This window comes from Erithacus rubecula (genome assembly GCF_903797595.1).
Source record: "Erithacus rubecula genome assembly, chromosome: 1".
Classification (NCBI taxonomy): domain Eukaryota; kingdom Metazoa; phylum Chordata; class Aves; order Passeriformes; family Muscicapidae; genus Erithacus; species Erithacus rubecula.
Genome location: NC_136658.1, coordinates 78,555,551 through 78,583,113, shown reverse-complemented (window position 1 = coordinate 78,583,113; position 27,563 = coordinate 78,555,551). Strand labels below are relative to the sequence as shown.

At 42.1% G+C, this 27,563-nt stretch overlaps 1 protein-coding gene across 1 annotated transcript; it reads right to left on the bottom strand.

Moving 5' to 3' along the window:
• Positions 1-1,921: 1,921 nt before the first annotated feature.
• Positions 1,922-27,563, bottom strand: LOC306798150 (uncharacterized protein; the record flags this gene model as incomplete). The annotated part of the gene is made up of 3 exons (XM_079298033.1): positions 1,922-2,616; positions 25,857-26,765; positions 27,086-27,563. 2 exons carry the CDS (start codon positions 27,561-27,563, stop codon positions 26,116-26,118), a joined length of 1,128 nt encoding a protein of 375 aa, XP_079154159.1. The 3' UTR covers positions 1,922-2,616; positions 25,857-26,115.

Here is a 27,563-nt window from a genome sequence, read left to right as displayed (position 1 = left end):
CATAATCTCAAATTTTATGTCTATTTCTGACCACAAAATAGGTGCCTGTGGGAGTGCAGGCAGTGGGTGGTGCACCTGCAGCAGACTGTTGGTTCAGATCAAGGCACACTCCTCTTGAGGCAGAGCTCCTGCCTGTCCCAGCAGCCTGCCTGCCTTGCACCCCAGAGGCATCTGGGCTAAAGAGCCCTTCACAAGACACTCCTGGGTGTGCAGGTGTGCAGCTATGCCATGGACTTGGTCCAAAGTATAAACCCCTGGAGCAACAGATACCTTTCCTCCAGTGTGTTTCTGCTGAGCTAGGGCAGACATAGCCATAAAATTCCACATGCCATCCACCAAATTTAGGATATTCCTGCAACTCCTTAGTTCAGATTGGACCTTTTGAAAGTAATTGTGAAGCATGGTCCTTAAGAAATGTGGTAAAGATGTATGGGAACATACAAGTCTTATGGCAAACCACACCACAGGTGCACCTGTTGCCTACCCATGAAGGTGATGCTTACACTGGAAGGTACAGAAGTTCTCCTGCACCCCTTGACCTGTCTCTGTAGCCCCTCAGTCTGCTTCTCCATGCTGGAAACTCAGGCAGGATATCTCCTGTGACACCCTCACAGAAGATGCATCAGCTGCACTGAGAGGGGACCAGCTCTCCTGAACACACTCACAAATGCCTAGTTCATTGAAAACCCAACCTGCAGCACACAATAACTGCTGTTCTCCTTCTGACAGGCAACTGATCAAAAGCTTTGCTGAAAGTAAGGGAAAATAATGATTGGTGATGGCATGTCTCACCCCACAGCAAGAGCCAGAGTTCCACAGCCCAGTTCACTCGTCCCTGTCCTGCACAGGCTCCCTGACCTGCATGGTTCCCAGAGGGAATGCCACTGTTTCAAGTGGCCTGCCTGTGTGTTGGACAAGAAAAGGATTTCCACAGAGCAGCCCCCCACAATCAGGCACCTGCACTTGGTGCCTAAAGATGGGCACTGCTGGGATTTGCTCTTCACTTTTCTCTTCAATAAACTGTCTCCGATAATTGCCTTGGCTTTAGAGCTGAAGGCCTCTGGAGTAATGAACAACTGTTATTTCTATACAATGGGATCGTTGCCTGTAATGTTATCCCTTAATTGCTACTGCGGTGCAAATTATGAAAAGCAAGAATATCCAAATATAGAGACACTTGGCCCTTGTGACAGGAAATTAAGGTCTCTTCTCTGGCACTGCTGCATGCCCTGAACTCCCACTCAAGTCAAAATGAATTACATACATTCAATATTTTGAAAAACAAGCTCTTAACCTCTACAAACAAGCTTATAGAGTTCGTATCGTGTGTTCTGGCTATCCCTATAAATGTCCAATCCTTTTTCAGATCCTACTAATCTCCTGGGCATCCTGGTCCTTTCAGAGTTAACAGCAAAACTTGGCTGAAAAGATGAAGTATATTTTTCAAAAATAATTAATAAATCTGTGGGTGTATTATCTTTTGAAGTTTTAGTGCTTTGGATTGCTTAATTTTATTTTTTTTTTATGGTAAGAAAAAGGAAGCAAATGTTTCTATATCATCCACAACATAAAATATCCTATCTTCCTTCCTATTTTTGACACCTTGAGAGTCTACCATTTTCAGCATCTTGGATAAATCTTTTTTGGTGCTGTACTCTTTAGAAGCAACAATGACCAGAACAGATTTAGACTTCTGAGACTGAGTGTGTTGTCTCTACAGTGCGTTTTTAATACTTCAGGAATTAAGAGTCTAAATGTTTACTCTTCACTGTGAAGTGTCTGAAAAGCGTGGTACTGCCAAACAAAAGCAGTAAACTGCTGAGGAAAGGTCCAATCCTTCTCTTACTGATGTCAGTGGGAATTTTGCCAGGAAGCTCAGCATGATAAGGGTATAGACCAAAGTAATCAGTTCTACAGATGATTACATGAAAAGCCCTTCATTATAGCATGATGATTGAGTATTATTACAGTCATGAGACACAGACTTCATCTGGAACCAAAACCAAGAAAAATAATGCATTAAGGCTATTCCTCCTCCAAGTTGGGCCTGTTTGGCCTTTCATCAGATGACTTTTCACATGTCAGCACAGCGACTTTGGTTGTGGCCACAGCCTGATATGCACAGAGATGAGCCCAGATTTCCTCCTCCACAGTTCCTCTCTGCTAAAGGTCTCTCAAGCCCAAGAAAGCCGTGCCATTTGGTAAGTAAAGTATTTTTGGCAAACTCAGGAACATTACACTTTGTTGTCCATCTTCTCACTTCAGTTCAAGAGAATGTCTTGCTCCCCAGGTGCCTCTTCCAGGCTGGAGAAGGGCAGGTAGTTAGCACTCCTGTGTGATGGCGATGTCGTGACGAAGGGACACTGGCACAGACCCCAGAGCCAGACACCAGCTCCTGCAGCCTCACCCAGCCTGCCCAGAGCTTAGCTGAGAGCAGGAGGAAGCAGGAGCTGGCTGTGAATTGGGCACTGAGGGCATGGCTGATGTGTACAAGCTAACGGGGTGCCCTCCCAAACACGTTCAGGATCTTCACGGTTCTTCAGGGAGCATTTGCTAGGCAGATACACTGATGCAGTTTTGCACAGTTCATCCCAGAAAGTGAAGCTGCACAGTACCCTGCAAAAGCAAAGTCTGTATGAAGATGGGAATATGATAGATTTTGTATCAACTTTGGATTAAAGTGTTTTATTATTACTTATATGTAAGGAGGTTAATTTTCTCTCTAGGGTCAAACAGAAGCCTGTGTTCCCTACTGAAATCAGTAATTGTCAGCTTACCAAAATCTGTATTAATAAAGGCAAAATAAAAATATTTGTAAAACATGCACAGTTACATCGCTCAGTGTTACTAAATCATTAATAGTGTCTGGTTTTGGTTTGTATTGTCATAGTCACAGGAAGCTGAAGTGATGACAGCAGGAAAACACATCCACAGCAAGTTTTAGATACATTTTGGGGAGAATTTTCTTCACTACCATAGGAGAGAAGTTCTAATGGTGCATTTTTATTTATTGTCCGCATTTGTATGTTGCTTATGTTTCTTATCTGAAAGGAACTGTGAAACTCTCCCACTGCTTCTTGCCTGAAACTCCTCTCTGGATTGCAGCTCTGATTTCTCTGTCAGGCTTTATCTCCTCCTGAAATTATCATTAAAATGGTACACTGGCAAAAAAAAAAAAAAATTGCAATGGTTGGGGATTCTGAAATATTTTCTGTTGTTTTCATAGAATCAGTTAATACTTCCCTGAAGCTATGCATTCAATTAAATACCTTTTCTTCCTGCAGTCACAGTCCTCCAAAACAGTGGTAAAAAATCACTGCTATTTCATTTTAACTTCTCAAGTGATGGGCAAAAATCAGCAGAAGTACTATTATTTGTGCTAAAAGGTCAAGACAAAAATATGCTGAAAACTTTCTGGATACTTATATAAAGAGATGAGTTATGGTTTGGGAGTTATGACTTGCACAAAAGAGTCTGCATTTGACCCTCTGCATCCTGCTTTCACATACTTTATGTCACTTTAAGGAGAGGAATAAATATTTCTCAAACAATCATTCTGATATTACAGAAAGATAACAGCTACCTCTCAGCTTAGATGAACTCAGAAATTGCCTAGAAAATAATTTGTCATCTGCTATAGAAACATCAGAGTTCCAGCTTATGCAACAGCAGTATGAAATCCTTTTCTCTCTTTGACAATGTACTAAAAGAGCCAGCAAATGAAAAGCTATTGTGTTTATTTTCTATGGGCAGCTACCACATAATAATGTGGCAATACTTTTCATGGCAGTCCATCACACCATATACATATTACAGTTCAGGATATACCATCTATTCTAACCTGTACCATGCTTCAGTTCCCAAGGTCTTTGCACTGAGCAGCTCGTGTGTTACACATTACAAACACACTGCACCTCAGCTGGGTGCATTTCTGGGGTGCTGCAAGCTCATTTAGGGTGCAACATTAACTTCATACAGACACCTTTGGAAGTGAGAGCTCAATCTGGGTTTGTGCAGATCCTAGTGGGAGGGTATAAAGAGAATCTATATGCTTTACACAAATAGATTTGGCACATCTACAGCTCCTATGCTCTGTAAGTGCAGTTGAACTGCCTGTCTACCACCAGCAGTAAAACCAACAGTTTTAAGAAGAGAGAATGTAGATGGAACTTCATCACTTCTTGTGGTTTTCAAGACACAGGAAAATTTTCTAGGAAAAACAAGAGGGTGCACAGCACAGCACTTCTGTCAAGTATTGTGCAAAGCTTTCCTGTCAGCCACACAGTACACTAGAAGGCATCACTGCATCCTGCATCTCCTACAGTATAACAAGAAATTCTGACAGATAAAGCTTTCACTTTAACACTAAGAGATCTGCCTGGACTAGGCACCAAGATGAAGCAAAATGCTTCCCCTTTCCTGACCTACTGTTATGGATGCATAAAAAGTGGATTGCACATGAAAACATTAGGAGGGAGAAAGAAGCTTCTTAGCTTTATTAAACTCTCAAACTTCACCACCAAGTTTCCAAATTCAAAATACTTTCTTTTTTCTGCCTCATTGGTCTCAACCCAGACCACCAGCTAACTCATATCTGGGTCCTGTGGTGAACTCAGCTCGGCTGGCACAGCCTCTGGCAGCAGCTAAACTCCAGGCAGGTTCAGCATCCCACCTGCAGGGACTCTGGCAGGGTCAGAACTCTGGCAACGGATCCAGAAATCTGAGTGCCTAAATGTTCACAGAAGCATTAAATTTTTTTGTGTGTGTGTGTTATTAGTTATTCTTTCCCACCAACTGTATTGTTTGTATCAACCATTTCTGAAATTACTGTTCTGGAAAACATTCTATTTTGCATTCTCACGGACTGGCTTTTTGAATCTAGGATCTTTCTCAAAATCATAGAATCACAGAATGTTAGAATGGTTTGAGTTGGAAAGACCTTAAAGATCATCTAGTTCCAACCCTCCTGCCATGGCTAGGAGCACCTTTCACTACACCAGGTTGTCCAGGGGCACCATCCTATGTGGCCTTGGACACTTCCAGGGATGAGACATTCACAGCTTCCCTGGACAACCTGTTTCAGTGCCTTACTATCCTTATAGCAAAGAATTTATTCCAAATCTAATCTAAACCTGTCCTTTTTAAGTTTAAATCCATTCCTCCTTGTCCTATCACTACAAGCCCTTGTGGAAAGTCCTTTCTCAGTTCTTTTGTAGCCCTTCTTTAGGTATTGGAAGGTGCACTAAGGTTTCCCCAGAGGCTTCTCTTCTCCAGGCTGAACAACTCCAACATTTTCATCCTGTCTTCATAGAAGTACTTTTCAATACCTTAAAAAAAACCAAAAAAAACTGGAAGGAGAGGTGGAGAGGTATTTATGATCTAATATCCTTCCTAATAACCACAGTAACCTGAATCTTCTAGAGAAAATTAGCATTTATCTCTTCCCTGGTGTAAATCATTCTAGCCCACTTTCCCAGTTTGCCTGATGGTGAAGCATTGCTAAGCAACACCACATTTGCAGGTCAGCTGCCACTTCTAGGCTACGCCAATGTCAATTTTTAAGGCCTACACTATATATTTTTTCAAGGATTATGTTGCCATTTAAGAGCATTTAAAACGACTTAGCTAATCTTCCTACTGTAATACTAGCTCTTGCTTAGTCTAAAGCTGCCTTGCTATGGATGAATATTGCTTGGAGTGTCTAAATATTTGGAAGTAAAACCAGCTATTTTCTTCAGTGGTGAAGTATGTATATAAAGAAGTATGGTATAAGATCAAGCCTGATTTTAATTATAAGTTGTCCTTTCTCTTACTCTGCCTGCCTTCCCTGTTTTTCATGCCAACAGCAACTGTTTAATTTGACTTGAAGGAAAGCTAAACAGCCTCAAGTAGCAGATGAATCATTCTAATATCTGATAACTTTTCCAAATAAAGTCCTCTCTCTCCAGGAGCAAATGTCAGTCTCCATCATTTAACAAGCTTTTCTGAGCCCATGTAGTGAGCAGGGACATGCTCACACTGAAAAGCTAATGGTGGGATTTTCAGTGTGTTGCCAAACTGCTGAGTACTTCAGTGATATTGCTGATTTCCAAAGTTCAGCATGCAGCCTGTGCCTGAGCAAGTGCTGTGAAGTAACAGGTATGGGACATATTGCTGAAGTTCCAAACCACACAACCCCAAAAGTGTAAGGTGCTCCTCAGTGGGCCACCACTGGTGCTGGGGCACCTCCTGCTCTTGCTTTGCTCAGGTGCTGCAGAGGTGCCCTGCCAGTGGGAAACCCCAGCACTGCCCTTACAGTTTGATCCAGACACTCACCAACGTCAAAGTGCCAACTAAATATGGGTTTTCATAAAAGTAAACTCTTGGATACAGCACAGAAACCTTTTTAATGCCAAGTATCTCAATAAATTGTCAACTTCCTTGCAAGCAGCAGGAACAAGCACAGGGGATAGAATTCTATCTGTGACTGGGACCTGTGCTGGTAAGGCAGGACTTGCAGAGCCAAGTGCTCAGGGTGGAGCTCAGGCAGTGCTTGGCTTGCCCCAAGCCCCAGGAGCCCGGGAAGGCAAGGCAGAGCATGGAGCAGGCACTCCCCTGCCCTGCTGGCAGTTCCCTGGGCAGCATCTCCCTCTGGAGGCTCTCCCCAGATCCTGCTTCCCTCACCACCCCAGCACTGCCCAACCCAAACCACCATCACAGCTCAGACCTGGGTGAACCTGGCTTCTCTAAGAGCACCTTAACAGGTAACACCTCAACAGTCTGTCTCAAAACAGTATCTTCAGACTAAAACAGCATTCTGTAAAATTAGTACTTTAAGAATTGTTTTTCTGATCTGTTACTGAGTCTGTGAACCTTTCAGGATGGTAAAATGCTATTTTTTTCTCCAGTCCTGAGCATTAGACACACACTTTTCCTAAAAATATGGGTGGGCTAATGGAATCAGATGAAATGAGAAAGCTAAAGTTGAGGATTCTAAGAACAGAATATAATCAAATACAAACACGACAGTTGTCATCACTGTCACAGTATTTACAATAATTTTTCTGTTAAATTATCCATGTGTTTTCATCAACACAGAAGTTAGTCATGCAAGCCATTTTAATTATACTTTTATATCACTGTCTCATTTTTACTTTTTTCAGTTTCTTGTTTTTCCTGGATCTTTGATGGGACCTATACAGACTGCTCATGTTCATGCTGCTCTGAAGCTACATTTGGATTATCACAATCTTCAAAAGCTTAAAGACAATCCTAAGAAATTGAAAAGATGGAACCAGAGTTTTCACAGAGATCCAGTGACTCAAGTAAACCTCCTCAGAGCCCCAGGATCTCCCTCATCACAGGGACAGCAACATGCTCCCTGATTTTATTTTTTTTTTATGGAAACCATAGAGCACTCACGTGCATTCAGCATGATAAAGACTGAAGGTGAAAAACTTCTATCCAGCTTCCTAAAATGTCAAGTAAAATGTCAAGTAGCACTGTAATAAAAAAGGAAAATCTAACATAAAACAGGGGTAGTCTGATTAGCACATTGCTTTCTAATGATTGTCACATATTCAGCAAAACCACTGGGCTTCAGAAATAATGAAATGGTGACTGGATGAAAAAAAATCACAGCAGTTCACCAGTAACTCCCAGGAAAGCTCCTTTATGAAGTCAATCTTTCTTTAGATACTTCTGTAACTGGACACACCTTAGGATCAAATTCTCTCATCAAAGGGTAGATATTACGACCTCACAAGAGGCAATGGATCCTTATGGATCTAAGAAGAAAAGTTGGCATTCATTGCTGTTCCTCTAGGGAGAAGGGAGAGTAAAAAAAATAAATTTCAATTAATGGTGTTCAGCTGATGGAGAATGATAGAACTTTCTACAGATGGTGATCCATCTGTAGAAATAAATTGGATGAAAATTAGAAATAAATTAAATTAGGAGACCTCTCTTGCTGCCACTCAAAACAGAAGATCCAAGGAAGAGTGACCATCCTAAAAATAATTATCTATGAATCCCACAAAATGGATCCAGTGGAATAGACCCCTGAACATTATAGGAAATGAACCTGAAATAAATCCTGCACAGCAGTATTTGTCTTCCAAATGCGGAAAGTGAAATTTGCAAAACACATCCTTGATTTTTAATCAATTATTATTACCACCCTGTAACCCAAGGGAAGCCTACTACCAGGGAAACACAAGATCAAGGATTCTTCTGGCCAAAGCAGACCACTCATGAGATGTGAAATAAACTATGCCTTGCAATTCTTTTTTCATCTCTCTCACTGCAAATGTTCCTGTCTAACTCCTAACACCTGCCACCTTTAACACAATCCTCTAGTAAGCTGTTTGTCAATGTTAGCACAAGTGTTTACTGTACCAAAATCAGTCTTCTCTTTTTCAACAGTGCTTTGAGAGACACAATGTAGAATGTTTTATTACCCTCTAGACATTTTACAATGTCGAGTAGTTTCATTTTTTTCACCTCAGAAAGATGCTGCATGATCCAGTATTATTTTATCTTTGTAAATTCATGTGTGCTGCTCCTCATTCACTCATACTTCAGATATTCAAAGATATCCTTTTCTACCATTTGTATCAGTAATTAACCACAGTTAAGCAGGCAACTTAGTGAACGGCAACAGTAGGACTCCTTGCTTCAATATTTTAAAGAATTGCATCCTTTCCCCCTACACATTTATTGTCTATTTACATATGTATTGTCTCTTTAGAAAGCTACACAGGTGTTTTTCTCCAGCTGTTTCTCAACTGGTTACAGATTTCCAAAAGTCCTTATAGAAGATCAGACCATTATTCTGACCTAAGGATCACGTGCAGGTCTTTTTTTATATAATTTTTTAATAATTGATAGAATTTGTATGCAGTTCTGTTGGTACATGATTATCTCACTTCTTTTTGACAGACTCTATAAACATCCCATGAGTTCTAAATAATTTGGTGTTTATTGCTATCCTTTTACTGTCCAATATCTTGGAATGTCTAAAAAGTCCTAACATTTTTTGGCATCAGCTTCCATTGAAGTTCAACAGGACATAAATACCTACTGCCCTTTGCATCTTTTCACATCTGCACCCACAAAATATTGTGCATTTATAATATAAAAGTAATCACTTGGCAGAATAACAGCAACCCAAAGGGTCAAGTATATAACTATGTATATAGCTATGGGCTCATAAAGAACAGAACTGAAGACTAGATATAGAATTATCTATATCTAAAATGACACAAATTCTCAAAGTATAAAACTACAATATTTGAGCAGTTTAGTATTTTCCTGATACTAGCCATAATTAAATTAGATTTTACAGCTATTGCTATACACTTCTAGAACTGAAGAATACTTTCAAGTACAGGATGTTGCTAGATAAGAGAAGAATCATCAAATATGAAATACCCATGATGGAGAGCTTCAGTTGCTGGTGCACAAGCTACCCAAATGTCATGAGACAGAGTTTCTAGATGTAATTTCTGGATTCCACCAATGACTGCTTCATACAGCTGAAAATCCTACAAAACATGGGAAAAATCACCTTTGTGGATTCAAACCTAACCAAAATTGTGGAGTAAGCTAGGAGGTAGATAGAGGCTGAAGCACTTAAAGCTGGAGTTTCTGGGGTTCTGTAGCTTCCAAAAAACATCTGTATTTTTCTGGCAGCTGTGTGTGACCGGTATCACCTGTAAATGACAGCTGGAGCACATCAAGAATAGGTTCTAGACTGCACTCTGTGTACTCAAAGAGAAGGCCCCTCACATTCTCTGGGAGATTTGTGTGTGATGTAATCCAAGGTCTGCAAAATGCCAATAACTAGCAGTCTCATTTTAAATACATCTTGATCCAAGTCAAAACACCAATGCTTTCCATTCATCTCATGGATTGGTAGTTAAGTCCTATTGCAAGTTTGCAATGCTGTTGCTGTGTCATGGTGCTAGTTCTTGACACATTTCATCTTCAGTAAATAAAAAAATATTTATACTTAGAAAAAATGTTGCTTGACAGTGGGCCAGATGAGTACCCTGAAAGTGCAATTTAGCTTTCTGAGCTTTCAGCTTGAAAGAAGGTTTTTTCCTAAAACAAGCAAAGCAGGAACCTTTGCAGCTGAACTCAAGCATTTCACAGACCTTGAGAAAGACTGTGTCAGTAGGGAATTGCCACCTGCAGATAAACAGAGATGGGGAAGGCAAGAGAAAGGAAGCCAAGCCAAGCCAAGCCAAGCCAAGCCAATGGAAAGCAAAGCAAGGCAAGGCAAGGCCAGGGACAGCATATGATAGCTTGCTGTGAATTGTCACGTTTGTCACCTCAGCATGTTTGGTATCACACAGTGCCAAGTGCAAGATGACTTTTTTACAGCTCTGTCAGGCAGCCCTGTGACAAACCCTGCCTGCTCAGCTGGGCTGCAACCACAGCTCCTTCTTCAGTCTCCTCAGAGATGCTGGGGAAGGAAGGTATGTTGATACAGCCATCTAATCTCAAAATTCACTGGGGCCAACCACAGACCTGGTCAGGGAGAGAAAGGGGCTCAGCAGTATCCATTTCCTAATGTCCTAGCACTCCTGCATGCTCTGAAGGTGCACTCTGAACCTCTCCAGATTTGCTGCCTCCTTGAAACAGCTCTCTCTGGGCAATGCCCTTTTGCCTCCCCAACTTCTCCATTTCTTCCATGCAACTCCCCTGCTCCCAGACTTCAATACAGCAGCTACTGTATCACTTTTTCACTGGTGGAAACATCAATTGAAAATATTTGAGTGGCTATTTTCAATGGCAAAAAAATGAGTTGTCATAGAGAAGCACAGAAATAAAATTTTAAAATCCTCAGAATATTTATTACCTCTTCACATTAAAAGCAAATCTAGGTTAGATGCTATAAACCTAGATTTTGTAGCTGAGAGTTTAATAATTAAAAAAAATACCTGGTGTAAGAGAATACATACAACGTAAAAGCATAAATATTTTCTATGTCATATGCTTCTGTATGTTTCCATCTATATTTTTGCACAAATAATGAATGCATAAGAGGCTCATTTCCCCACAAAATATAAAAATGGAAGTAAAAATGCAGACAGACAAGTTCGGCCAGGAGATAACACTAGTTTAGGATAGATTAATTTGTCCATTAGTATTCTTTACAAACTTTGCAGGAAGCCTGATAGATAAAAACTGGTCCAAGGTAAGCATTTTCAGTGTCAGTTATCCTTGTGCTAAAGCAAAAAAGAATATATATCTTGGCACAAGAGTAAGGCACCAACATAAGCTCAAGGCTATTCCTTTTCTACACAGATTTCAGTGAGAAAATGGTAGAAAAACCCAAATAATTTTCAAGTTGCTAGAGGGTACTGTCAACTGTGAAAAATAGAAAGACAACTATAAACATAATTATACAAGTGCACCCTCTTAACTAGCAGAAAGATTTTAAGGGCTAGCACAGATGTTTTTTTAAATGTGCTAAGCAAGATATATAGTAAACAATTATGGTGGTTTCCTCCTTTGCAAAATACTTTACAAAAGAGATATTAAGCAGATTGATTTGGTTCTTAGCAGAATGCATGTGGAGGTTAAGATCTAATGCAGTTTTTAACTCCATTTCTTCAGCATCCCTGTTAGATGTTTTAGCAGTACCTTCTGAACAAATTTGCTTGGGATCAAACTCCAATTATCAATTAAGAATTCACTGGAAAATCTACAGGACTGAAGAATGACTACTTGGTCCTTAGGCGTATAAATGAAGAAGTCATATTTGAAGCATTTTTCCTTTTGTAACAGGAAAGAGAAGATTCCCAAAGATCACTTGTGTGCTGTCACTGGTCTGTGAGCCCCTTGAAAAGGCACATGCCCTGGAAGGAAAAGGTACCTGCTCCTATGGTGGCACCTGCTAGTGTAGCTGCTGCTCTTCCAGGTACATGGCAAAAGAGGGCAGTGGAGCACTGTGCATTTCAACAGATTAAACTAATGATCCCTGCAGATCATGTCTCCACATTTCTTTGCTGCAAAAATTATTACAATAACCTAAAAAGGCAATCATGTTGTATTAATAACACCCAGACAGTTTAAACAGAACATCTCTTTTGCTTTCACTGAAAATGGCATTTTTCTCCTAGTGAGTCTTGTAATCGATGGATTGAAATTTCATTACTTCCAAATCTCAGTCACAGGAGGTAATGCATTTTCACCCACTAACAGGATTCTCCATGTTGGTTTCTTTTGTGTTACCTCCTTCACAGACTCTCCAGAGAATTTTGCATTCCTGCCTCTAACACAACTCTCCAAGTTTAAACCAGCCAACAGTAGTTTAAGTGTCATCACATGGAATGGGTTTTGTTTCCATTTCTGCATCACTATCAAGAAATCTGCTTGTTTTAGCCAATGTACCATGGCCAGTCATAGCTTATGTTGTGTTCTTTCTTAATTTATTCGGCACTTCTATCTTCTGAATCCTTCCTAAGTTTTTCTAGACTTTATCACATCCATTTCAAAATGTGTCCGATCATGCAACTTTAAACATTCAGCAACATCATTTGTTGTTCCCATATTTAACAAAAGAGCTCTAAGGTCAAAGGTATCTTGTTTTTAGTTATACACTGTAATATAATCAAATCTGAAGTTCAGGGTTGCTTTGGTTTTTCAATTGGAGTTTAGGATGATGCTTCCTTTTGCTGAAAGCCGCGGTTCCCACTTCAGTGTAAGTTGATATATATAATATGTTGTTAAAAATAATGACATATTATTTAAGAGGAATGGTCAGAGAAAAGAACGCTGCCCTCTCTACCAAACAACCCTCTTTCATCTTGTCAAAAACAGCCTTTAGTCTTTCTTCGAAATGACAAAGGTTTACAGTGTCAATATACTCCTTGGGATGGCAGTGTTCTAACCAGATTTATTAGCAAATATCTTACTTAACCATTATAAGCCAAACTCTGGTACTCAATGTCATTCATTTCAAAAGCTCACATTTTATTTAATGGCTGTAACATGTCAGCACAGTCTCCAATGTTTCTTTGATACAAAAAGACAAGGGGATGTGACAAGATAAACTTTGATGTGCCATATCCAACCTGAAGTTTTAATTATTTCTAAATATTTGGAAAATTACATTAAATGATAGTGTATGATAGGCAATCCATTACCACTACATTCCCAGATCAAAACACAGTAATCACCAACATCATTATCTTATTTCATAGCAGTTTCAAGAACAGCTCACTGGACTGGGATAACAGAGAGCCAGTTTATAAGCTTAGGTCTTCCATGGTTCAAGTAGGAAATTCAAGGAAGTGCCCCCAGCCTCCTCAGCCTCAGTTTCCTCTCCTTTAGAGAAGGAGGACTAACACCCATCTTTTCTGTAAAGTATTTGGACATCATGGTGTACACAGTTTTTATATTTACAGTGTAGAGCTTGGATATTATTTCTGTTATTACAGTTTTTGTTCTATTTTTACAGGGATGTTATATTATTCCTACTGCTACAGTTTTCTGCCTCCAGGGTGCTGGGTCTTGAGCAAACACAAATGCAGGCTGGCCAAAGTCGACTGCTGTTTACATTTGAAAAATATTTTAGAAGTGTAAGACCATCCTTTCCACACCACTGCACTTAAATGTACAGAAAAATCAATACTTCTCTCTGTGATTGACTAGGCTTTTTCCAGTTGGTCTTGCACAGTTAAAAAGGCATAAACCACCCTCAAATATAAACAGAAAAAACTCGCAGTAGTGCTAACCATGCAAAAATGCAATTTCTTTTTGTGAGATGTTTACAGAAATACTTTTATGCTTTGGTTAACTCCCCGAGACAGAAAACCTTTCTTAATGAAAGAAATATTGGTTAGTCTTTACTTTTATTTATTCATTTTGTCCTTAACTACGAAAGCAATATTGTATTTCAGAGATGTACTTAACAAGCAACCTAAAACTAACTCTTCCTTTCTCCTCTCCTTAATTATTCCTGATTTCCTGATATCATTTCTGTATATGTGTCTTTAGATTGCTTTTTAATATAAAACTATACATTAAGATTTTAACATTTACATTTTAGATCAAATTACAAAATTTATACAAAGATAGATAGATAGATAGATAGATAGATAGATAGATAGATAGATAGATAGATAGATAGATAGATAGACAGACAGATAGACAGACATATTCAAAAAACTGAGAGCTGGGCAAGTCCGGGTCAGATGAAAACCATAATGATTTTTCAAATTTCAATGTTGGTTATAACACCACAGAGTTTCTATGGTGCTTTGCCACCAAAATAAGGGTATTCCACATATCAAAGCTGAGGATTCTCTTGAAAGAGAGAATCCTTTAGCCATGGTGCTGAGCAGAAAAGGAGACAGACATGGGTGGACCACTGTCTTGACCAGAGATAAAGCCCATCCAGAAAGTTAATTCAGAAGGCCTTCAATTTGCAAAGGAGTTTATTTCCATTCTCACTCCTGTTGACAGAAGTGTAATGAAAAGTCATAGAAACTTCACACTGTCAGGAGTTCCAGGAGCTGCTTTTGCAAACCAAATGGTTTCACACTTCACTTCTGGGGCACTGACTCAGCTCATGAACTGTGTAACAAACTGCACTAAACTGTGACCTAAAGTTAAGCAGAACAAGGAAATCAAGATGGGTTTGGTGGTAACAGGAGTGACCACCTTCAATTCAAGCATCACTGGTAATAAATGTGTGCACATATGTGCATTTGTATTATGTCTCTTTAAGTTCCTGATAACAAATCATTAATGTAACAGATATTACACAGAATGTTTTGAAAAACAGAACAATTATAATTGGTAAACAAATAAACCAGTAAAATGCAAGTAAATAGAAGGATTTACGTTGGGTTTAATATTTTTTAAATTAACTTTTTACACATGGGAATAAAAGAAAAATTAAGCTTTCCTTAGCAAGGGCCATCATTCAAAGGACAAATTATTGTGGTTCACAAGTGGAATCTGCTACTATTACAGCAAGGAAAGACTTTTCTTTGAAAGTGCTTATTCTTCTCTCTTGTGATGCTCAGAGGTGATGATAATTTTGTATTTTTTCAGTCTGTCCCCTATCAGGGCACAAAACCTGCTGCCTACACCTGAGAAAGGAAATCCAGCACAGGTTTCTAGCAGAACAGTTCTGGGGGAGGAGGATGAGGCTGATAGGTGGCTATAGGGCTGAATGTTAGGATAAAAAAGTCATGAAGAGAATGTGTTGGAACTGAAATCAAGCAGTAGACACCATTCAGCCAGTTATGAAAGCAACATTAGTCTCTTACAACATGAGAGCTCTGAAACTACCTACTAACTGAAATGGTAAGAGAAACATAAATGGATTTCACAGTGTATGCAACTGCTCTACTCATACAAATGTAGGTCAAAAAGAAATGAAGTTACAGTCCCAGTGCAGAAATCACAAGACTGTAAAAGAAAGGTTATTCACAAGCTTAATTCAAACAAGAGCTATCTCAAAAATGGAAAATTAAGAAATGCATTTTACTACACATACTAAAATGATATTTTACTAAATATTCAATAAAGAGATTGCTACATGCCCATGCTGAGTTACAACATCATGTTGTTTGATAAGACACATCACTCTAAATACCATATTGTGCATCTGAGGTTGTTTTCAAGACTGCATCAAAGAGTGGCTGCCACAATACAGCATGTCCTGACGTCACAGCTCTGCAGTTCCACTCCTTGCCAGACACTGGAGAGCCTCTGTCAGAGCAGACTCTTCTGTCTTCAATGTGCCTCTCACATGAAAAATGCACCTGGGATTTACCACTCCCCAGAGGATTCCTTGACATCCATCCATCCATCCATCCATCCATCCATCCATCCATCCATCCATCCATCCATCCATCCTATACTGTATATTAATCTTTTCTTCCATCTACTAGCAAGGTATCTTGCAAAAATTTTCCTACCCCACAAAGTGCAGCTCCCACTGGTACATCCCATCCAGGATGCTGCCTTTCAGTGAACCCTCTCCTTGCTGAATTTTAAGGGGTTTAAGTTATTTTATCACAAGCTTTTCAAGTTATCACAAGAGCCATTTGATTTCTCTAGTCACCCAGAGGACCACAGTGTGTATAAGAAGTCGATTTTGCCTAGCTGACATTCATAAAATAGCAGCAGAATATCCACAAGCTTATCCAAGAATGACTCCATTTTGCTTCATACACAGGTTCTCAGGAGTGCTGATTCTTTCACTTTCTTTCATTAAATCTGCTGAACCAAAGGCACACATTGCATAGCTATATTTTTCAACTATATATCATGAACATTTCTATTTCACAAGATAACAGTTTGCCTTTTAACTTAGCAGCATTTTGTACAGAACACACATTACACATTAATAGATGCTACTAGTTTTAAGTTCTGTGTATTATATCAATCATTGCCAAATCAGCTCAAAAAGGGTACGTGGCTACACAGGCTGAAGAGTGACAAAGGTGGCTGGATGTCATCCCAGCTGCATCATTTACTTGGTTGCTACTTTCTGCAGCCTGAAGAAGGACTCCAACTGTTTATTAAGGCATATATGTATCCTCAGAACCAACGCCTGTGCCATCAGAAATTGGCACCACTCCACTGAAGTCAGCTGAATGTTTGTAACAAATGAACAGCTCCTCCACAGCAAGCGAAATTCTGCCTTCCTTTATGTATCATCCCACATGCCCATAGGATTTTGCCTTCGTGATTAAAAGAGAATGACTCACAATAGTGGCTGCAGTGTCTTCCAAGCCAGTCCCAGCTTCGTCTGCTGTGCTCTGCCCTCCTTCCAGCTGACCTTGCTTGTGTGGCCAAAAGTAAGAGAAGAAACCCTTGGTTGATAATAAAGATAATACTATTTCATAATACTATCACATGTTTATCCTTGGAATTCACAGCACTTCCAACATGCAGACTCAAGCTAAATGAATTTGGTGTCAATGTCTTGTTTCTGGGACAGGAACAGTCAAAACATTTAATTCCTAAAGTCAGTAGCAGGTTCACAGAAGTCTGGAATAAAGAGATTACATATACATATACTATCTATTCACCTGAATACTGTGTAAAATTTTTAAAAGGGAATTGCCATGTGAATTTAATAGACAATACAGAACCTTACTGCTTCATACATAATTTAGTTTAAGAACTAAGAGAGCTTTCATGAACTCAAGTAAAAAGCAAGTTTTCCACTTTTAATTTAAAATCTCTTCAGACTTGTAAACCCACGTGAGAGAAAAAAATTAACGTCACTTCAGAATTCTCAAAAATAGCAGTTTATGCATTCAAATATGCACCTTTTTTCCTAGGCTCAAAATGTTTTCATCATTTTTTATACATCTCCAAGTAAAAAAAAACCAAACAACTGAGGTATAGAAATGTGGCTTTTCATGTGTTTAATAAGGTGGGGGGTGGCAGTGAGCCTGTATACTAACATGAGAGAATCACTGTTTAAATCCCTGACAACAGATGCACTGCAGCTCTCATTTATCTTGGATTTGCACTGAAAATAATTACTCTTGATAGCTCCATCTTGTAAATTGGGATTACACTCAGGTGTATAATGATTGTCACAATAAAGGGGACCCACTATCACCTCATGCAGCTTCCCTGCTGCCCTCTGAGTCTGCCCCCATCCAGACAGGCAGGCAGGTACTGCAGCACAGCTCCCAGAGCTCAGGAAAAGGCTTCTTCTACCTGGGAAGAAAAGGTACAATGGCCTTTTGCATGAAGTGCCTTTTTCCCTAGTTAGTAATCTGCTTTCCATCTAAATATAAGCTGTGAATAGCCTAGGTATGAGAGGACAGGTTTGGTGTTGAAGCATGCCATTCCCATGAGATTGCTTTTTTCTTCAAAACCACAGTTCACATTTAAGCCAGGCATTACCTGAAAATCCTACTGTACCAACTACCTGTACAGCCATGACAGTTGTTGTGACAGGCTTTGTACAGCGACAAATATAAAGATAAAAACTGGACCAGGTTGCAGAAAAAAATTACACTACACAAGAGTATGCCCAGCATGATAATATTATAGTCAGAGCGATGTAACTGAATTAATTTCCAGTTCCTAGAAATGTGCTGGAGTCCCCACAGATGTGTAAGAATTAAACAGGTTATAAGTATATTGCAATTTTTGTCTTCAACCTTCAGGCCACTATGATCTGTGAAGGCTTCATCCTCCACATATGAGCACAGTGATCATTCTACTCTAGGGGTGCACTGCCAGGTCCCCCTGCAGCTCCACACCTCACCACATCCAGGAGTATTGTATAGGAGCTGTAGATGTAAAATGTAAGGATGATTAGGACTACAGGGAACAGATTTCCACCCAGCACCAGTCTCAGTTCTGTGCCTCTATCATTTTGGTTTACCTGTATAACACCTATTGGGAGTTAAGGAAAGAGTGCATAACAACAAGCCAGCCATTCCCTTGGAAGATTCTCAAGAATACATGCTTGATAGGATCATAGAATCCTAGGATAGCTCAAGCTGGAAGGTACCTCACAAGGTCTCAGAAAGTAAGGCAAATTTTTAGATCAATCCATGTTGTTCAAGAAGTCTTAAAAGCCCCCAAGGATGCAAACTACTCAAAACCAGCTCTGGAGGCTTCAATGCAGAAAAGACATGGACCTGTGGGAGCAGGTCCAGAGGAGAGACACAAGAATGATCAGGGGAATGGAGAGCATATCCCCTTTGGTATAACAGACTGAGAGATGGGCTTTTCAGCCTGGAGAAGAGAAGGCTCCAGAGAGAGTTTATAGCAGTTTTCCAGCCCCTAAAAGGGGCTACAAGAAAGCTGGAGAGGGACTTTTTACAAGAGCATGTAGTGATAGGAAAAGGGGAAATGGCTTCAAACTGAAAGAGATTTAGACTTAGGAAGGTTTACATTGTATTTTAGGAATAAATTCTTCACTGTGAGGATGGTGAAAAGACTGCAACTGCTCATCCAGAGAAATTGTGGATTCCCCATTCCTTGAAGTATTCAAGGCAAGGCTGGATGGGACTTTGTGCAACTTGGTCTAGTGGAAGAAGGTTCTGAACAAATTCAAACACAAAAAGGAAGCCCTCAGAGGAAGCAAGGACACACACACATAGCCAACTCATGTACCTAAAAAAAAGATACAGGGTTCCTCAGTGTTCTCCCCATCCTGGGAAACCACCTTCTGGAGAAGAGACACATTTTCCTTAGTCTTCCTTTTATAACCTGCATACTAGAGAAGGTGTTTGTTTGGTTTTTTTTTGTTGCTCTTGATGTCCCCATCCAGATTTAATTCTATCAGGGCTTTACCTCACCTAACCCTATCCCTGGCTGCTTGGACAATCTCACTGTATTCCTCTCAAGCTGTCTATCCTTGCCTCCATCCTCTGTAGGCTTCCTTTTTGTGTCTGAGTTTGTCTGGGGGCTCCTTGTTCATCTGCATATGATGCCTGGCATTTTTACCCAACTTCTTTTTTGGGATAGATTGTTCTTGGTCTTGGAAGAGGCAATCCTTGAGTATCAACCAGTTTTCTTGGGCCCCTCTTCCCTCCATGGCTTTATCCCACAGTACTCTACCTAGCAGATCCCTGAGGAACCCAAGGTCAGCTCCCCTGACCAGCAGGGTAGCGAGCTTGCTGTGCTCCCTCCTCACTGACCTAAGGATCTTAAACTTCACTGTTTCATGGTCAGCCAAGTTGAATTATGCTGTATCAGCCTCTACAAACATATACTGATGTCCTTCTGTGGGCTCAGTGTCTTTCTTTTATCTTCACTGATACTGAGACTTCATTAAACTCCCACTCAGTTATCATCCCTCTTAAGCATGTCAGAATGGTATTGCAGTAGAAAATAAAAACAAGTCATTAGAATGGAGATTGGTGGCAAACTCATTTTTAAGCCCATTTATATACACATATCTCACAAGGGAGGTGATGATAATACATGTTCAGGAGTGCATTAATCATAAGAGCTATATAAGAACACGCACTGCAGGTTACCTATGTCACATAGAGTGTCCATGAAGAACACATCATAATGAAGACCTTGGTTAATTTTTGCTGTAGGTATCATGATGACTTTGCTGGGTACTCATTTAATAGGGTTCACAGCACTCACAACTCACCAATGAAATGGATACTGAATAGCAAAAAAAAATTTCTCCATGAGTTCATCTTCACTCCAATATACAATAAATACAGAAGAGGCTATTCATACAAAAGGCATGTTTCCCCCTAGACCTTGGTAATACATTGCTGTATTTAATGCAAACCAAAATATTTTCTTACTCAGGTGTTACATAAAATACCATAATACCCAAAAAGCATCATAATCCTGCAGCAGATTTCACTGTGCATAAGTTTTAACACTCCTAACTTCAGGACTATTCTTTCATCCTTTGCAGCTAAAAACGTAAATAGAAAAGATATATTACATCAAGGAGTTGTACATTTGTACTTTCGTAAGAAGATGTTGGCTATTAATGGTTTGAGCCAAAATATTACAGTTCTGCTATCTTCTCTCAGAGATGCTCTTTTCTCACATATATATATTGGTGATAATATGTTAATTACCTAATAGGATTTTTCCCTGGTAAGTAGCGACTTTGTCTCTTTGAGGTCAATGGAAAACACAAGACATAAAATCTATTTGTTACTAATGCATTTCCTCCAGCCCACATAACCTGAATTATTTTCTTCCAAAGCGAACGGAGCATTAGCATTTTCTTTATAGAATGATTCATTTAAAACCCCAATATTCAACATCACTCATGTTTGATCACTGAGCCCTCAAGAAAGCATCTGCAGCACTATCTGGGTCTCAAGTAAGTTCCTACTGAGAATTAATAGAGTCAGGTTTCAAGGAAAAAAGAAAAAAAAACATTCATGTAAAGATTCTCAACTTGCTCTAGAGTTGCAAATTTCTAATTTGATCACATAGACTGTGCAAATGTATATAAATATACACAGACATATGTATGCATGTATATTTCTATGTAGATACAGTTACTGTAGAGGAAGGTGGCAATTTTTGTGCTCTGAGTTTCTCATTTAACTTCACATTAGCTCCACTTTTTAAAATTTGAACACTGGAGTCTCATTTCTACTATCTTGATATAACACTTTCCTTTCTTTTCCCAATCCTTTGTCTTTCTTCATCAGTCACAAGCAATTTTTTCCACATTTTTTTCGCAACCATAATCCACATTCAAACTATGCTCTGCAATGAAACTCTGAATGTCATCTTATTGGTATCCTTTATGTATGATTTAACAGCTTGTGAAAACACCAATAAATATCTTCAGTATTCCAAAGTAATATATCAAAACATTCAAAATTAGAATGTAATTCTCAATAGCACACAGTCTTATGAGCCCCTCCAAGCTAAAGCTCACATTTTCTCACTTGGGTAAAATTTTAAGTTATCTGAGCACTCTAACAAGAGGAGATGCTGCTATGCAGCTACATGAACCATACCAGCAATGAATATTAAAAGTAAATTAGCTTAAAGCTATTTTAATGGATATTAGGATATTTCATAAAAAAACCACCAAAACCCTAGCTTAATGTAGAACAACAAATAAGCAACTGTGTGCTGCTTTCCAAAATACACTCATCATTTGGTCAGCCCACTTCAGGAAAATCAATCCGTGCAGTTTGTCTACAAACTGCATTACGCACTAAGTCACAGTTCAGAGGATTAATGCTTGGGAGGAAAAGGACAAAACACTCATGCATCAAAGGAAAACTGGGGGAGAAGTCATCCATGGAGAAAGGGCAGTGGAACCTTCCCCTGTGTTTGGATGCCCAGTTGCAGCCCTGCCGTGGTGCCATGCAGAGGGAGCGAGCAGCCAGGCGAGCACCGAACAGCACATCGTGCCAGAGCAGAGATGGATCTTTAGGGGAAGAGAAAATCTGCCTGTTTGCCATGACTCCCTTACACCACCCTTTCAACAGCCCCTTACACACAGAGTTTGTGCTAACATTACCAATGCAAGACTGTTATTCCAGCAAAGCAAGAAGCAAGATATGGCCTGCTCACACTTCGGGTTTAATACACTTGCTACAGTGACACTGTATTCCCTAATACTGCCCCCAAATTTCTCATTTAAGGGGCCCTGCCAGTTTCAAGTGTTAGCATTGTAGCATCAATTGTACAATTAATCCCACCTTCCCACCTCTGAGCTGTTTATAAACACACAAATTGGGCCAAGTGCTGTCACGTACCAATAACCTAAAGCTCACAGATTTTAAGACTGAGACAAACAGCTACAAAACCATTACCTCGCATAGGACAGACAGTAGAAAATCAGTGCTAGACTGGGCCCTCCAACAAATGGGGCTGGAGCTGCATAGGGCAGATCTACGTGTCCTGCCTTACAACAGCTGGAAGTTCTCTGCTTTACACTCACCTGGAGGGCAAAAGGTACAGCTGAGCACTCGAATGACACAAGGGCATCTCGAGGATGCAGCTGTCCATCCTTGGACCTCAGCTAACCTTTCCTCTCTGCAGAGACCCTGCTATGCTGGAAACATCTTCAATGCTCATTTTAACCCTGTTTCAGGGAAATGGCATAAGATGCACAGAGGGCACACCATGAAGACATTGTTTCTTACTAATCCATTTAATAAGGAAGAAAATAGAAAATAAGCAAATCTGTGATTTTTATTGCCCGGTTACTCTTCCTACATGCCACTTACAGAAAATATTTAATAAATCTGCAGAGAATTTGTCTGCAGATTGAGTAAAGAACGACTTACCCAGAAACATACTGCATGTTTAAGTCTGATGTGACAAGAATCCTATGACCATGCTATAGCATGTTACCTTGCAGTAGGAATTAATCTATAAAATTCATTACACTTCTGCTGATGAAGCAGTGCTAACTTCACAGTCCTTTTCCACACACAAAAAAAGGCAAATATTTGAAATATCATTTAATACAATGTTTGAGCAGCCTATTAAATAGCTTTTGGACGAAAAACACTTTCATACCATGAAATTACCGATTTTTGCAATGTGGTAAAAAATTTATCTTAGCACAAGTAGAAACACGATAAGAAGTTGTCTTTGCCATAAACAAAACCACTATTCATGATGTTACAACCTGTCTTATTGCATAAAATAGTTACATGTGATCTATATCTACCTGATGCACTGCATCTCAGTCACAGGTGATATTTCAGCTTTGAAACACTACCATACATTAAGAGATAGCAAGATGGTGAAGATTGTTGAGTTGGGGCACGAGCATGAACACCAAACAGAAATATAATCATCACCAAACTTCTGAGCAATCAAGTAAATAATTACAAAAATAAGATCTCTAGGTATACCAGGGTAATCAGCTCTACACTTTTTATTGTTTTAATAACTCTCTCAAGTTCAGTAACATCATGCTGTTACAAATTCACATATTAATCTGCCAATTTATTTCTGACTCCGTCAAAACCAACTGCAAAATTCCAACACAGCTGAGCAAGGCCAGGATATCATCCCTTTCTACAAGGCATCACAGCAATAGGAAAAGGTGTGTTTCAGATCTTTAGGGATTTATGTTTGCTAATACACAATAATGAACACACAGAGTATCGAACCAAAGCCAACACATCTGTGACTACAACTACAAATCAAATTCAATACTGCTAATCATTGCTCTGCTTATTTTTCAGTTCTGCCAGGCTGGAAAATACCCATTTGACTGTATACAAATCTTACATCTATATTTATATATAAACACATATATATTCACCTTATTTAGAATAAAACTAGGTATTAGAAAAAAAATTCTACATCTTGTCTCCTAAAAACAATATGCTTAAAGTATTAATGAGCCAGCTAGAAACACTAACGATCAGACAGTAACTGAAGGGACTGTTTCATGGTTTCTACAATTACTAAGTTGATCAACGTCAGTTATGATGGGTAGTACAAAATATGTTTGGTCATATCAACACCTCAGATATTTAATCACCCGCACACATATCTCTTGATATTGAAAGTTTTTTGAAAACCACATTAATTTGCCACATTTCACCCAGTTCTATAAATAATTAGCACGAAATGGCAAAGCCTCTATAAATGTCTCACCTGCTAGTTCCTGCCAGGCAGAAGGTGTGCACTGCTGTTAATTTGAAAGGGAACATGTGACACAACCTGACATGTCAAAGTGTGAAGAGGTTTTTGCTACTTAGGTAAAAAACAAGTGTATTGACTGGGGGAAAAAATGAAAAAGAAAAAAGATGAAGAGGACTTGGAGGTTTTTTTATTTCCACATCATTACAGGCATAAGGGAAAGAGAGCTATAGCCATTTTTAAATGTCTGTAAGAGTTTCTCCCTCCTCCTCCCTCTTCCCTTGCTGTTCAGCGCTGTTGGGTAACAGACATTTCAGAGCGTGCATCGGGGAAGTAAACAAATGCATTGCTACTGTAGTTGCAGGGCAAGAAAACATTGATGTCACTGCTGTTATAATCACATTAGTAGCGTGTGTTAACGGTAATGTCATGTTTGATCAACTAATCAGGTCAAAAGCCCTTCAAAATACAGACTGAACAGAAGCACAAAATGGCAAGAGAATCGCCTTCTGAACAGTTTCCTCCACGTCCAGACCCCTGTTGCAAAGCTGAGCTGTCGGTCACCAACACTCAATGTCAAGTCACCCCGAATCACAGGATTACACCTCGCAGCTGGCAAGGTCCCTGTTCCCCCGCTTGAAACGGGGATTTGATTTTTGCCCTCCTCCCCACTGTGCACTCGCACCCACTCCCTGCGGCATCCGAATACATCCCGCCAGGGATAACGCACTCAGCTGGAGTTTGCTCCTCTTGCTGACAGCTTGTCTGTCAAGGACAGAAACAGCTACAGCCCAAGTGTTTAGGACATTTTTTCTTTCAGCAGGTCTTTTCCACTTTGAACACAATGTGTTGCTGTCTCTCCGCTTCAGCACAGGGTATTCAGTACAACCGCACGGTAAGAGCAGAAATCGCCAACAACAAATTCTGTCAGGTGGGGGAAACGGCTGGGCAGGATACATCCCCTCTTGTGTCCCAACTCAGACAGCACGTACATGTTCATCAATCGTGTACTTTTTATCAACATTTTCTGAAACTGCCCAGCTTGAGCATGTGATAAACCGCTGAGTGTTAACCCTTTTAAAAAGAGTAGCACGTACGAAATGCAGTGTCAGTGAGACCAGACACGGAGCGCTACCATCCAGAACTTCCCATGCACATTTTTCTGTCATCTTCCCCACTTCCTTCCATCAGCCTGGTCCTAGAAAGGAGAAACTCATCCTGCTTCCCATCCTCTCCCCGAAGTCTGCCTGCTGACACTGGCCGGATACCTGACATCTTCCCCTTCATTTTCTGTAACTTCCCGATTTGGCCCTGGGCTGAAGAAGCATTGACTTTCCCCATCCCCTGGGCTCACCTTTTAGGTCTGCCTGGCGGCGCATCCACCGCCTGCATACCAATGTGGGGCCGCAAAGGCAGCGCGGCGGCCGCGCTCCGGCACCCGCACCGGCCCGGCCGTTCCGCGGGCGCGCTGCCTCCTGCGCCGTGGCACCTCGAAACATTTAAAGCGGGGGGACACGGGGACGGGGGCAGGCACAGTTTATCCCAGCCAGCAGGACGGGTCCTGCTCGTCCCCAAGGGACACGCATGCCTGCGTGCAGCAGGCGCTCAGGCACGCACATCCACGGGTGTGTGTGTACGCGGCGTGTGAATGGGGCGCCTGTGCCACATCCATGTGCGTGCGTGTGCGAGTGTGTGTGTGTTTGTGTGTGTGTGTGCGAGGGGAGGGCAGCGGAGCGGAGGGGAGCGAGAAGGAGGGAGGGAGGCATCCCCGCCGCACCCGCGCATCCCCCGCGCCGCGGAGAGCGGAGACTCACCGGGTCACCCTGGTCTCTGAAGGTCAAGCTCAGGTTGGTTTCTTGATCGCAGTTGTCCTCCGGGCTCTTTCGGCTCGGTCCTCCGCTCGCTTTTTTTTTTTTTTTTTTTTTTTTCTTTTTTTTCCTCTTTTCTTTCCTTTCCCTTCTCTTCCCCTGCTCGGCCGCGGTGGCGGCGGCTTTCGTCCGGAGGGGCTCCCGCTGCCGCTCCCGGCCCCGCGGGGTGAATCCCGGCTCCTAAGCCCTGGCCCCGCGGCGCCGCTCAGATCCCATGGTCGCAATCCACATCGCGGCAGATGTACCACAGAATCACGTAGAGGATCAGCAGGATGGCGAAGATGAACAAAGCCACCAGGATAGCCTTGGTCACCGGAGAGATGAGGGACTGCATGTCACCCGCGGAGCGCCGCCGAGGACAGACGACTCGAGAACTACACGGGGGCAGCGAGCGCGGACGGAAGCCGCGGCCCCGCCGCCGCCCCCCCCCGCCGCCGCCGCCAGCGACCCGGCGGGCAGCGGCGGCTGGCGCCGAGCCGGGGGCGGAGAGCCGGGGGCTGCCTCGCTCAGCGCCCCCGCTGCGGCGCTCGGGCGGCTCCCGGGCGGGCGGGACGGGGCGGCGCGCCGGGGCACCGGGCCATGGGCACCGCGGCCCCGCCGCGGCTTCAAGCCCGCCCTGCGGCGGAGGGCGGCCGGGCAAACTTAGGCGCGGGGGCGGCCCATGGGGGACAGGTGTCGAGCGCCCGGTTGCCCTGCAGGTCTCCGACCAAAGCCATCCACGGCGGAGGGAAAGTTGCGGGCGGGACGCGGCGGGCGCCGCCGCCCCCGGCCCCGCAGGGAGCGTGCGGGGGCAGTGGGAGCCGCGGCAGCCTGGGACCGCGCCGGCCGGCGTGTTCCGCCCAGCCGAGGTGTTCCCTCCCCTCCCAGCCCCTCGCCCCCTCCTCCTCCTCCTCCTCCTCCTCCTCCTCCTCCTCCTCTGCCGCCTCCTGCGGTCCCCCCGCCTCCCGCCGCCGCCGCGGCGCGGGGAGAGCCCCGCCGGCCGGGTCCGCGCTATGGTGTGACTGAGCGGGGTGCGAGGGAACGGCATGTCCTATCCCTGTCCCCCCCTCCGCCTGCCTCGGCATCCCCATCACCCACAGTCCCCATCAGAGACCGACCTGGAGCGGGGGCCGGCGGCGGGGAGGACAGCCGAGGCTTGTCTCCGTTTTCTAAGCAGAAAGGTCACTCCTCCTCACCTCCGAAAAAATAAAGGGTTTTTTTTTTAGATGCAGGCAGGTCGGCATGGGTCACAGCCTGCCAAGCTTCCCTCAGCGGCTCTGTGGCCTTTGGCATATGTACCAAAGGTGCACGAGGACAGATAGCACGAAAATAGGACAGCAAGATGGAAATTGGATGAAGGAGCATCGCTTGCATGTTCACCCCCAGCAGCAAGTCTGGTGTAGCTTTCAACTCCCCCCCGAGTTCTGCAGCGCCAGAAGTGCCCGTGTAGTGGCACATCACGTGCACACCAACCTTGGCACTCAGCACCTGAAGTGTGTCCAGACACCTGCCCGCCTGCCCGGCACAGCTGACCGGGACAGGCTGCCAGGCGAGGAGCCAGGTGCCCCAAGCCCAGCGCTGCGCTGAGGGCAGCCAGAGAGGCAGGCACCCTTCCCTCAGGTCACCCAAGCAGGGGCTGGTGAGGGCACCCTCGGTGGGACACAGGCTGCTCAT